The sequence below is a fragment of the Maylandia zebra genome, linkage group LG3 (assembly GCF_041146795.1).
Source record: "Maylandia zebra isolate NMK-2024a linkage group LG3, Mzebra_GT3a, whole genome shotgun sequence".
NCBI lineage: Eukaryota > Metazoa > Chordata > Actinopteri > Cichliformes > Cichlidae > Maylandia > Maylandia zebra.
In genome coordinates this window covers 3,980,295-3,992,840 of record NC_135169.1, presented here as the reverse complement: position 1 = coordinate 3,992,840, position 12,546 = coordinate 3,980,295, and the positions used below count along the sequence as shown (strand labels likewise).

At 44.8% G+C, this 12,546-nt stretch overlaps 1 protein-coding gene across 1 annotated transcript; it reads right to left on the bottom strand.

Moving 5' to 3' along the window:
- Nucleotides 1-737: 737 nt before the first annotated feature.
- Nucleotides 738-2,419, bottom strand: LOC143414208 (P2Y purinoceptor 14-like). Its single transcript, XM_076878076.1, has 5 exons — nt 2,315-2,419; nt 1,951-2,210; nt 1,251-1,332; nt 976-1,196; nt 738-894 (listed from the first exon to the last, which is right to left on the bottom strand). The coding sequence occupies exons 1-5, from the start codon at nt 2,417-2,419 to the stop codon at nt 738-740; spliced, it is 825 nt and encodes a 274-aa protein (XP_076734191.1).
- Between the last annotated feature and the right edge of the window lie 10,127 nt (nt 2,420-12,546).

Here is a 12,546-nt window from a genome sequence, read left to right as displayed (position 1 = left end):
TTATTTTAGCTGATATTTTTCAGATGAGGTTTAATTTTGTTTTGCTTTGTTTATTTATGTGAATAAAACCCTGGCTGAGATAATACAGCACAGATGCCCCCTGAAGCATCATTTAAAAAAACTAAATGTTAGTAAGTGTCACCAGGTTCCTGCAGCTCTATGATCATCTTTCCTGTTCATAAATAACAACAGATATTAAAACACAAGGTACCAAACAGACACACACTTTGTAACACTATATACACTTTATTATTAGCTCTGTGATGAGAAATCTTGCTGTAGCAGGAGCAGGAAGTAGCTGCTGTGGTTATACGTGCACATCATACAAACATATAAATAGATACTGTAATGTGCTACTGTTGCCCTGTCTATGTAACTGATAAAGTGAAGTTAAAGAGTTTTATACAGATATTAACTGTCCCATGAGGACAAAAAATGATTTTTGATTTTGTGTTACATCAGCAGGATATGAGAACACCCAAAAGACTGAATAGAAAAAAGCTGACACATGAACACTGATGTTGTTTGTGTGGGAGTGGGTTTGTGCTGAGATCAGCCTTCTATTGATCTCTGAGCTCAGTACAAACTCCTGTGGTTCATGAGGACTTGGGATCCATGACACTGGTTTCACTGAACTAAAATGTCAAACTTTTCCTTAAAGCTCATTGATTTAACTTGTTGCTATAACAATGTCCACTTGCACTCTTGCTCCTGCTCTTGCTATTCTTGGTTGCTTCTTAGATGTTGGTCCCCACTGATACAATCCTCTGGCTCATCTGATCCCAAAAAGACTTACAGAGGAAAAAGTAAACAAGAGGGTCCAGACAGATGTTGAAAACTGACACCATGGTGGCCACCTCCTCCAAGTAGAACAATACTGGACCCGCAGAGCAACTGGTCCACAGAAAAGTGACAGGAAGACAAACCAGATTATAGGGCACAAAACAAACACAGAAGATGCTGACCAGCACCAACATGTTCCTGCGAGACTTCACCAGCTTCTCAGCATTGGAGGAGGCCAGCTGCCTCTGCTGTGCCTGCAACACCCTGCGGGAGATGCCGTGGTAGAAGAAGACCAGGGATATGAAGACCAAGAGGAAGATGATGGCACAGATGGTGTGGAGGATTTTGAAGAATAGGCTGATTGATGCACTGAAGAGGGGCCAACATTGGCTTGGGGTAAAAGTCAGGGGTTTCTGGGTGATGAAAAAGAGGATGCTATAAGTAACTGATGGAGCTAGGAGACAAACCCAAGTGACCATGGAGATGATGTGCGCAGTTCGCACTGACTGCAGGACATGAGTTCCTGAAGGATGGACGATTTTCAGATACCTGAAGAGAGAAGACAAAGGAGACAGTAGATAACTTCACGAAGCAGTCACAGTGGTACCACATTCGCAAAGGTCATTATCAAGTTAAAATGATATGTCTACACTGTTTTTAGGTGTCATGGTGCAGTGAGTGGACGTGTTTGGTGGCTGCTCCTTACAATCAGGAATAGAAAACACTGAAAACTCGTTAACAGACAACTCAACTGAGTAAGGCGAACGTAGTTGGTGAGGAATAAGGCAAACGGAGGCCAAAATGCCAAGGGGACAGGACAAAGCCGCAAAAACTAATACTAACAATGCAACAGGACAAGCTTGCATGAGCCCCAACAGTATAATTAGCGACTCAGCTGGAGAGCTAATAAAAGCTATCGAGTCATCGAAATCAGAAATGAAACAAGATAACGAAAGGCTGAGAGAAGACAACACGCTACAGCAGGAACTGGGCGGCAAACTTGATAAGATAAAGGAGGACATAAAAACTCTGTCGGAGAGAGTGGGGGAAGCTGAGGACCGAGTGGGAAATATAAAATGATATGTCTACACCTTGATCAGCAATGCAGGGGTTTTAGCCATTAACACTGTCATGAACTGTAGTGGGAAATATGTAAAGGTTCCTCACCTGTTGGCAGCGATATAACACATGAATATGATGCTGGCATACATGTTCATGTAGAAGGCAGAAGCTCCAAAGCTGCAGTAGACCTTTTGAATGATGAATGACTTTCTATCATAGTGGGCGATGCGCAGTGGCAGAGAGAGGCAGAGCAGGAAGTCAGCAGCTGTCAGGTTCTTCAGGTAGACCATCAAACTGTTTGACTCCTGCTGCTGAGCTTGACCAATGTAAAACTTTAAGATGAAGCCATTGAGGAGTAAACCTACCTGAAGAGACAGAGAGAGGGTGAGGAGATGAGAACCTTGGTACATACAGTCCTTTGAGAAACTTAAAGCAATTTCTAACACAGCACTGAAGATTGGAAACTTACCAGAAACACCAAACTGTAGACCAGTACAAAGAAAGTGTTGAGTGATGGGACAACTGGATCACAGGTCTGGTTGAAAGATGAAGTCCCATTTGTTGAGTCAGCCATGCTTCTTCAGCTGAAAAACAAATCCACTTTATTCTCTCTTTGAATGGCTTTACCATCATAGTCTAATTTTATTGTTAAAAAAAACAAAGTCAAACTATCCATCCACCCATCTTTATCCACTTTATCCGGCCGGGTCGCGGGGGGAGCACCCTAAGCAGAGAAGCCCAGATCTCCCTCTCCCCAGCCACCTCCTCCAGCTTATCCGGGGGAACACCAAGGCTTTCCCAGGCCAGCCAAGAGATATAATCTCTCCAGCGTGTCCTGGGTCTGCTCCAGGGCCTCCTCCCAGTGGGACATGCCCGGAACACCTCACCCAGGAGGCGCCCAGGAGGCATCCTTGTCAGATGCCCGAACCACCTCGGCTGGCTCCTTTCGATGTAGAGGAGCAGCTGCTCTACTCTGAGAACTTCTCACCCTATCTCTAAGGGAGAGGCCGGCCATCCTTCGGAGGAAGCTCATTTCTGCCGCTTGTTCTTTCGGTTACTACCCACAGCTCGTGGCCATAGGTGAGGGTAGGGATGTAGATCGACCGGTAAATTGAGGGCTTCGCTTTTACACTCAGCTCCCTCTTCACCATGACGGATGAGTGCAGCGTTCGCATCACTGCAGCCGCAGCACCAACCCGTCTGTCAATCTCCGGCTCCCTTCTCCCATCACTCGCGAACAAGACCCCGAGATACTTGAACTCCTCCACTTGGGGCAGGAACTCATCCCCGACCCGGAGTGGGCACTCCACCCTTTTCTGGCTAAGAACCATGGCCTCAGATTTGGAGTTTCTGACCTCATTCCCGCTGCTTCACACTCAGCTGCAAAGCGTTCCAGTGCGAGCTGGAGGCCCTCACCCGATGAAGCCAACAGAATCACATTATCCGCAAAAAGCAGAGATGAGATTCTGAGGCCACCTAAGTGAAAGCCCTCCGCCACATGGCTGCACCTAGAAATCCTGTCCATAAAAATTATAAACAGAACCGGTAACAAAGGGCAGCCCTGGCGGAGCCCATCACCCACTGGGAACGAGTCCGACTTATGCAAACCAAGCTCTTGCAACGGTTGCATAGGGATCGAATGGCCCATAGCAATGGGCCAGACACCACATTCTCCCGCAACACCTCCCACAGGACACCTCGAAGGACACGGTCAGATGCCTTCTCCAAGTCCACAAAACACATGTAGACTGGTTGGGCAAACTCCCATGCACCCTCAAGTATCCTCGAGAGGATAAAGAGCTGGTCCAGTGTTCCGCGACCAGGATGAAAACCGCATTGTTCCTCCTGTATCCAAGGTTCGACTAGCGGACGAACTCTCCTTTCCAGCACCCTGGCATAGACTTTCCCAGGGAGGCTGAGGAGTGTGATCCCCCTGTAGTTGGAACACACCCTCCGGTCTCCCTTCTTAAAGATGGGGACCACCACCCCGGTCTGCCATTCCAGGGGTACTGCCCCTGATCTCCACGCAACATTGTAGAGGCGTGTCAACCAGGACAACCCTACAACGTCCAGGGCCTTCAGGAACTCGGAGCAGACCTCATCAACACTAGGGGCTCTGCCACCAAGGAGTTGTTTAACTGCCTCAGTGACCTCGCCCTGGAAATTGGCGGGTCTTTCCCCTCATCCCCAGACTCTGCTTCCTCCTCGGAAGACGTGTCAGTGGGATTAAGGAGGTCCTCGAAGTATTCCTTCCACCGCCTGACAATTTTCTCAGTCGACATCAGCAGCGCTCCGCCAGCACTATACACAGTGCAGGTAGAGCACGGCTATCCCCTCCTGAGACGCCTGATGATTTGCCAGAATCTCTTCGAGGCAGTCCGAAAGTCGTTTTCCATGGCCTCTCCGAACTCCTCCCACATCCGAGTTTTTGCTTCAGCCACTGCCCGAGCCGCATTCCGCTTGGCCTCTTAATACCTGTCGGCTGCCTCCGGAGTCCCACAGGCTAACCAAGCCCAATCGGACTCCTTCAGCCTGGTGGCTCCCTTCACCTCTGGTGTCCACCATTTGGTTCGGGGATTACCACCACGGCAGGCACCAACCACCTTGCGGCCGGAGCTCAATGCAGCAGCTTCGGCAATGGACATGGTCCATTCGGAATCAATGTCCCCCGTCTCCCTCGGAATGCTGTTGAAGCTCTGCCGGAGGTGTGCGTTGAAGATCTCGCGGATTGGGGCCTCTGCTAGACGTTCCCAGCACACCCTCACTACGTGTTTAGGTGCACCGGGTCCGTCCAGCGTCCTCCCACGCCACCTGATCCAACTCACCGCCAGGTGGTGATCAGTTGACAGCTCAGCCCCTCTCTTTACCCGAGTGTCCAGAACATATGGTCGCAGGTCTGGTGATACGATTACAAAATCGATCATTGACCTGCGGCCTAGGAGAGTCCTGGTGCCACGTGCCACTTATGGACACTCTTATGTTCGAACAAGGTGTTCGTTATGGCCAAACTGTGATTTGCAAAGAAGTCCAATAACAAAACACCGCTCGGGTTCAGATGAGGGAGGCCGTTCAATCACGCCCCTCCAGGTCTCGCTGTCGTTACCCACGCGGGAGGATGGGCCCATGTCTCCTCTTCGGGCTGTCCTAAGGCCCGGCCATCAGACGCTCGCCCTCGGGCACCCTCCCCGGGTCTGGCTCTAGGGCAGGGCCCCGGTAACCCTATCCCGGGCAGGGTAAACTGTTCCCTCGATGTTCTCTTCATAAGGGTCTTCTGAATCGCTCTTTGTCTGGTCCCTCACCCAGGACCAATTTGCCATGGGAGACCCTACCAGGGGGCAGAAGCCCCCAGACAACATAGCCCCTGGGATCCCTGGGAAATACAAACCCCTCCAACACGATAAGGTAGCGATTCACTGAGAGAAAGTTAAACTAATTTTAAATATTCTTTTGAACTCTACTGCATCTCTTTTTAAGACAGTAATTTTAATACATGGAGCTTTCTGGGGGAGTTTGCTGACAGTTTGACTAAATTCAGTTCACAACAGTTGTCTCAAGTTGGTTTCTATATGATGCACCCTACAGTCTTGCAGCATTAAAAGCAAAGTTGAGAGCTTAACATGCAAGTATAGAAATCATTAGTGGTGTCATCTTTCATGTACAGTTTATATTTATGGAAGCAAAAATGAATCACTTCCTCTCACGAGTCTAATCGTAACAATCATTTCAACATGGACCAAGACAATTCTTTACTCTGAGCATTACAAGGTATCATGTATAACAACATATAACTGGTTATAATCTTGTCTGCATATGTCCAGGTCTACAACATGTTCTTCTTAACAAGAGCTTGTAACATGGGATTGCTGCACAGTCTGTGTGATGATATATAAAGCGTGTCTATACAGATGATAATTTCACATACGGAATCGGAGCAAGGAGGTGTTAAGTAGTCACATATGTTGGACAAAGTTTCATACTGGCATTTCATTTGTGTTTCACCCAGAAGTGTAAACAAAAGTTGTATCCAAATATTTTTGATCATCAGAAAGCATGCCAACAAGAGGAAAGTGAAACCAGTCGCTTTTTCTCATCTGTGATTTCCTCACGAAATACCAAATATTAGTTTATTAGATCTTAGATTTTGCACATTGGCAGAGGCCATTTGTAATGCTGATGCAGCTGTGTAGAGTATTTCTATTCCGGGTGTCAGTAGTCACTAAAAGTGATCTTTTAAGCTAAGCATGAAATATGTAGAAGTTCAAACAATTTAAGGATGATCAACCAGCAAGACTCACCTCTGTTTCTGCAGTTTTCAGTGAGCAAGTAAAGCTGCTTGAGTAGTTATGCCCATCTGGTTTAACAGTATTGCTGCACATCAGGAAACACACAGTGATCACACCACTAACAGGCACTCTGACTTATTTCCTGCTTGTCTTCCCTGCTAAATAGGGCCAACATGTTTCTAATACAGGCATGAAATTTTCTGATCAGTTGTGATATATGCCATTTTTCTCAGATGACCTCATGATGAGAATGAGGACCCAAGCACACACAAAATGGTGTGAAGGTGTATGTTAAAAAAAAAGCTAGCCTTTATTATTGGCTTTACACAACACTACAAAGTAATGAGACATGAAACATGAAGGAAACACAGATGGAGATGAAGAACAGAGGTAAACACACATAACAAATATGCACAAAGGGAAAATGAGGAAATGGGTAGGAGACAAAGCTGACACAAATCAGACACGAGCAGGAAGAAGCAAAACAATACACTGATGCAGGGCACAGGACTATCAAAGTAAAATAAGGACAAACATCAAACCAGGGACACTAGACACAACACAAGAAACACAGGAGGCAGAGAGAACACCTAAACACTGGAAATAATTAACAAATAACCAGGAAACAAGTTAAAATTGTGAATATTAATAAACACAAACATAACCACGGAGTCACTAGACTCCAGACCATAACAGTTTGATGTTATCTTCTATTTTAACTGCATCAGTCAGCCATCTAAACCACCCACACCAGCCCCATCTTCATCTTCATCTTGATCCTTATATCTGTCTTTTTTTACTAAAACACACGTTTTGCAGGATGTTGCTGGCACAGCAGTGGCAGAGGCCCCTCTGGCTTTTGGATGAGATTTAAAGTCAGTGTCATAGATGTCAGTCTTCATCAAGATCTATATGAGAGTTAAATCAATACATACACACGCCCACATAGACAGCATCAGTGTTACTGTTGCTATTTTGCTACTGTGGCCGATCAGCTCACAGTGTCACCCTGTATATTATCTCTTCCTCGTTCTGTTGCACTGGTGTTAGGTACTAACATGCAAGTTAGTACCTAACACCAGTGCAGTAATTAACCATTGCAGGTTGATTACTGGTGGTTCCTCTCTCTGCTATAATTGAACTGGTCTCCTGTGCTCATTGATTCATTCATTGGTCTTTCCTGGAGTTTGCTGCTCTCACTGGACAAGCAGTTGACCAATTTACTTGTCACCTTGCAATGCAGTAGTCTTCAGGGGTTACCTGAGTTTAATGACTGATTGACTACACCCAGTGAGTTTTGGATAAAGGTGTCTAAGGCTACGGTCCCACTGCAGGTCATAATGCTTAATTCCGTTTCTTTGATCGAATCCGATTTTTTTTGTCCGGTTGTTCACACTACGAATAAAATGTGACACCAAAACGCACTCTAGTGTGAACTGTTAACGGCCCTCAAAGCAAAAGAAGTCATCACACACAACATGCTTAGACCCAGACCAAACAGTATTGTTTGACTGATGGCCCTTAACCCTTTAAGACCTAGCATAGAACCAAGTCCGCCAGAGCTTATATTATATTTTTACATGCTGTGGAGCCATTTTTGGGAGCATTTCAAGTTGCTATACATCAATACAACCATTATAGCCCAAATTTTAATAATATGTCTGTCACGGTTCTGGGTCAGTTTCGATTTTTAGTTTATTTTTGAATGATTGGTTTGGTTTTGGGCGCTATGAGTATTATTATTATAATGATGATGATTAGAATTCTATGTTTCTGTTTATTCATGTTTAAGGATTTGTTCTCGGTTGTATCTCACGTTTAGTTTAGTTCAGGTTCCATGTGTCATTCTCTGTCTGTCTGTCTCTCAGTGTCAGGTGTGCGTCTTGGTGTAGTGTTCTCGTTTCCTGTTTTATTGTGAAGGTCTGCATCTCATGCGAGTGTGTTCAGTTTTACCTCTGTCTCGTCTTGTTGATTATTCCCAGCTGTGTCCACCACCTGTGTGTAATTCCCCTGTGTTTCTCTGTGTGTATTTAAGTCGTGTCCTCTGTCATTGTAGTTGCTGCTCCATCTGTGTATCCACCATGTTTCATCCATGTGTTCCCTGCTGTCTACCATCGTCTGCCTCTGCTCGCCGTCCTTCATGTTCTGGTTTCTGCGCTGTAGTTCAGTTGTTTTCCACTATAGTTTGTCTTCGTTTGCCACTTTCCCTTTGCCGTTTATTCAATAAACCACCTTCACACCTTCACGACTGCCTGCATTTGGACCCTCCTTCATTTCTTCCACATGGCTCTTCTCACTCGCCGTGACAGTACGGACCAGCCAGATATGGATCCAGCGGCAGTCACCCCACCCACGGAGCTTCGGAATTTCATAACGGACTCAGCTTCAAAATTAATCAACCTGTGGTTAGAGCATGAGGGAGAAACGTTTCTCTACATTCTGGAAGCCAGGCTACAACAGCTTATTTCCGATTATCCCTGGCTATTGGACTCACTGCACCCGCTGGTACAAAACTTCATCCTTCACCCCCCCGCCGCTACCGCTCGTTTCCACGGAGTACGTGCCGTCTGAACAGCCGGATGAGGGATTATCCGGCCCGTCGGAGCCGTCTCCGAAAAGAAAGCGACGTTCCCGCCGTCGGCGTAGCACCCCACAGCCGGATGTCGGGACATGTAAGCCACCGGCAGTGGTGAGTGAGAGGGACACTGTTTCTGCGTTGCCAGAAACAAGGACGATTTATTCATTTTTCACTATCTCACTATCATTTTCTGTGTTTCCACTTAAAATGATAGTGGTTTTTCTATGGCCGCTGCTTCAAAGACTGTTTCTTCTGCCCTCAGTTTAGTCGCCACTAGCTCAGCAGCCTACTCACTCATTCATTCAGTCTTCATCCTCACCGCTGCATTACAAGCAGGGAACACGCTTCATACAAACGTTTGCTGGTTCTCTTAAGCTGGACATCTCTGAGACAATTGCTCCCTCTAGGGCCTCCCCAGAGGCTGGGTGTCGCTCACCAGCCAACTCCACCAGTGACAATGTATGCATTAAGTGCACAGTAATTACATAAATTGCAAAAAAGTGCAATAAACTACAAAACAATTGAAAATCGTTTTTGTTTTTTTAACATATATTTCTAATAGAGAAATTTAAGAGGCTTAACCCTCAAAACTGTAAATACAAAAAAGTTGCACAAAATAGTTTCCCACCACAGGAAATTTATTTTGAGTGTCTTCATAGTTTTATTTTTGAAATACACCATTTTTATATACTGCAGGAAAAACGAAAATAAATATTATAATGCAAATTTGCAGAAATGCAGCATATGCATCAAAACAAACTATTTCCAGCAGTGCAATATGAGTCCTAAGCATCCCAGAAACAACACAGAAAGTCATGAAGTCAAAGATAACTTTTAAAAACACCAGTATAGGCCCTGAGGCCCTGATGGTAAAAAACTACATTTTAGTGAAAATGACGTCACTTCCAGTTTCGGGCAGGTAATGGCGGATATGCGATAGTTCACGCTGGCGTCTAGTCCAATGTAGGAAGTGTTATGAACAGCTGATCGGATCGGCAAAGTGTGTTTCTGGAATATTGTGTTTTTGTTGCTGCAAGTGCTTTTTATGCAGTTTTTGCAAAGCTATATGTGGAAGGAAACTGTGACCGAGGACAAGCTGATGGCATAAGATGTAAGTACAACTCCTCTGGTTTCATATGCAAAAAAAAAATATTGCGCTAGCTTACGTGGTTGCAGAGCTACCGGGATTTAAAAATAGCTACGCAAAACGGAGCGTGCCCGCTCCGACCGGCTTTAAAGGGCTAATATGAAGACTTGTTTCGGACTTTACGTTTCCCAATTTTGTTTTAAGTTATAAATTTACTTTGTTATTTACGAATGGCCTTATAATTATCCTTATTGCTGTTTTAGAGGAGCGGTGCTTCAAAGGATAGTTGCAGATTTCTGTCAGAATCTACAGATTGTACAGTACAAATAAAATGTTCACGTTTCTTGAGCTTTGTCTTTCCATCAGTTTCACTGACATCTACACTGAATGGCCAGGAAATGTTCACGATGTCTTCTCCGGCGCTGATAATTGGCATCTGTCTTGTGTCAGTGACGTAAAAGACGGATTTATGACCTGACTGTAACCAACTTTAAGGTATAAAGGTGAATTACACCACAATAACTACTTGGACCCGTAATCAGGCCCTGGCCAGTATCACAAGACACCAAATTCGTTTGGAGCTAAAGTATTGAGCAGCAATAATGACCTGGACACAATGGTAACTTTTGAGTATCCTCTCTTGTAAAATGATAAATGGCCTGTATTTATATAGCGCTTTTTTAGTCCCTAAGGACCCCAAAGCGCTTTACACAACCAGTCATACGCACACACATTCACACACTGGTGATGGCAGCTTGTATTGTTACAAGGTATAACAGATATTTGTCCAATTTGTACAGCAAAAGTATAAAACAAAATAGTGTGCACACTTAAACAAAATAAAAGTACTCATTGGGGCCCTTTAAGAATTTAGAGTTAAGTTGGCAACTTTAAAGTTCCTTCTGAGTGTAATTGGAATGTATGAGTGTGTGGGTGTGTATCTTCTATGGGGTGGATCGTCCTCAAAGTGGTTGGCTCGCCATCTGTCACACCCAGCCTCCTCAGATGGAAGTTGCCTTTCTTGGACGTCTGGGTCAATAATGAAATTCCCCCTTGTGGGACTAATAAAGGTATATCAAATCAAATGAAGGTATATCAAATCAAATAACGGGTGAGTCATTTTCAATCAAGGCTGTTTGGTTCTTGGCCTGCATGACACTGGCTTTTGTAGAGGCTCACTGCTTTCCTCCACAGGTAGGTAGCCACATGGTAGCAGTCATGTCTATAAAACTTCCTCTCCTGGTTTCTCCTGGTTTCAAAATAAAGGTGTTGCACTGAAGTCGTTTATCACGTAAAAAATATTTTTAGTTTATAATAATTTGATAAATAATAAAATATTAATAAAAACTGGAGGTTTTTTTAGAACTTAGATTTTAAGCTATTTATGCCTTTTTTGCTGCTCTTTTTTACTAATGACTCGCTCTCAGATCTATTTGGGTTTAATGTCAGGGTATATTTGTGGATGAAAGTTTTGGTAGGACACATGATGTGGACAGTCTGGTAATCCCAGAATATTTTAATGTAAGAAAACTCCAGACAGCTCTGGAGAAAGTTTCAGAGTAAAAGCCCTGGAGTGTTTTACATGTTATTCTGTTGGATTCAATCTGACGGAGCTGATTCATAAACACTTCACTGCCAGGTATCAGGTGACCTGCAGAGACTGATCCTACAAACACTCAGAAACAGAGTAAACCAAACTGCACCACAGTGATCAGACGAAACCTTCCTGACATGAACACAGCTCCTCAGTAAAAACTGTGAACCAGCAGAGAGACTACACCCAGCACCATACACCACCTCTCTGACACAGTACACCCTCGGGCAGGTGGTGTCCCCATAAACAGTCTGAGAAGCTCTGATTATTTACTATGTTCAAACAAACTGAGTGTCCACAAACGTCTGAGCTCACAGTGAGAGCTGCTGGCACAGTTTGGAGGTGTTCTGCCCCCTGCTGGACACACAGAGCTACAACATGAGGATCAGAGGAGGCTGGTGCTGCTTCACCTTTAGACACAAGAAGGAGGTCAAAAAATGTAAAGACAGAGATTTTTTTTAAACCTGTAAAAGGGGAAATTCTGATGAACCAATCCACAGCCAGAGAAGAAGACTAACTCTGTGCTGCTCCAATCAGGAATCAGCTCTGTTACTGTGTGAGTGTGTAAAGTCACAGAGTAGCTGGTTTCAAATGTATCTATAAAGTTTATTTCTTTGGACTTTGTTCACTTAGCGCCACCTGGAGGACAGTCAGCTCCCTGCAGCAGCTCTGGAGGACTGTTAACTGATGAAGAGCTCGGACTGCACAGCCTGCTTCATCACCGACTTCTTTAAATAAACATGACCACAATCAGTCGCAGCACCTCAGACAAACGTTTGTTACACAGCAGCCGCCTTCACACTGACTGAGCTCCATCACAGCTTCAGAGCTCAGCTTACTAAAGTCAAAGTTTATTTCCTCTCAGGTTTCTTACTTTCAGTAAAGTTTCACTGTTAGAGCCCTGACCAGCATCCTGCAGCATCTGGAGCAGCTGTGTGGTGCTGTCATGGCAACAAGGATCCAAATCTGTGGGGATGTTTCCAGCAGGGGTTATAACCTGCAGCCAGCAAGGTGTGCCTAATAAAGTGGCAGTGTCTCTGTCACAGTGCAGCACCATCAGAAAACGGTGGTTTAAATCTCTGTTACAGGAAACCTGAAGAGTTAAAACACAAGAGAAGAAAATCTAAACGTTAAACAAAGAACATAAAAGAACTAAACT

What these genes read in the sequence shown, in the direction of transcription:
- LOC143414208 (XM_076878076.1), bottom strand. Translation starts at nt 2,419, where the DNA reads ATGGCTGACTCAACAAATGGGACTTCATCTTTCAACCAGACCTGTGAT. An exon ending in TGTTATATCGCTGCCAACAG is followed by an intron (nt 1,333 to 1,950) that starts GTGAGGAACCTT and finishes TTCTCTCTTCAG; the next exon opens with GTATCTGAAAATCGTCCATC. An exon ending in GTGAAGTCTCGCAGGAACAT is followed by an intron (nt 895 to 975) that starts GTTGGTGCTGGT and finishes TCTGTGGACCAG; the next exon opens with TTGCTCTGCGGGTCCAGTAT.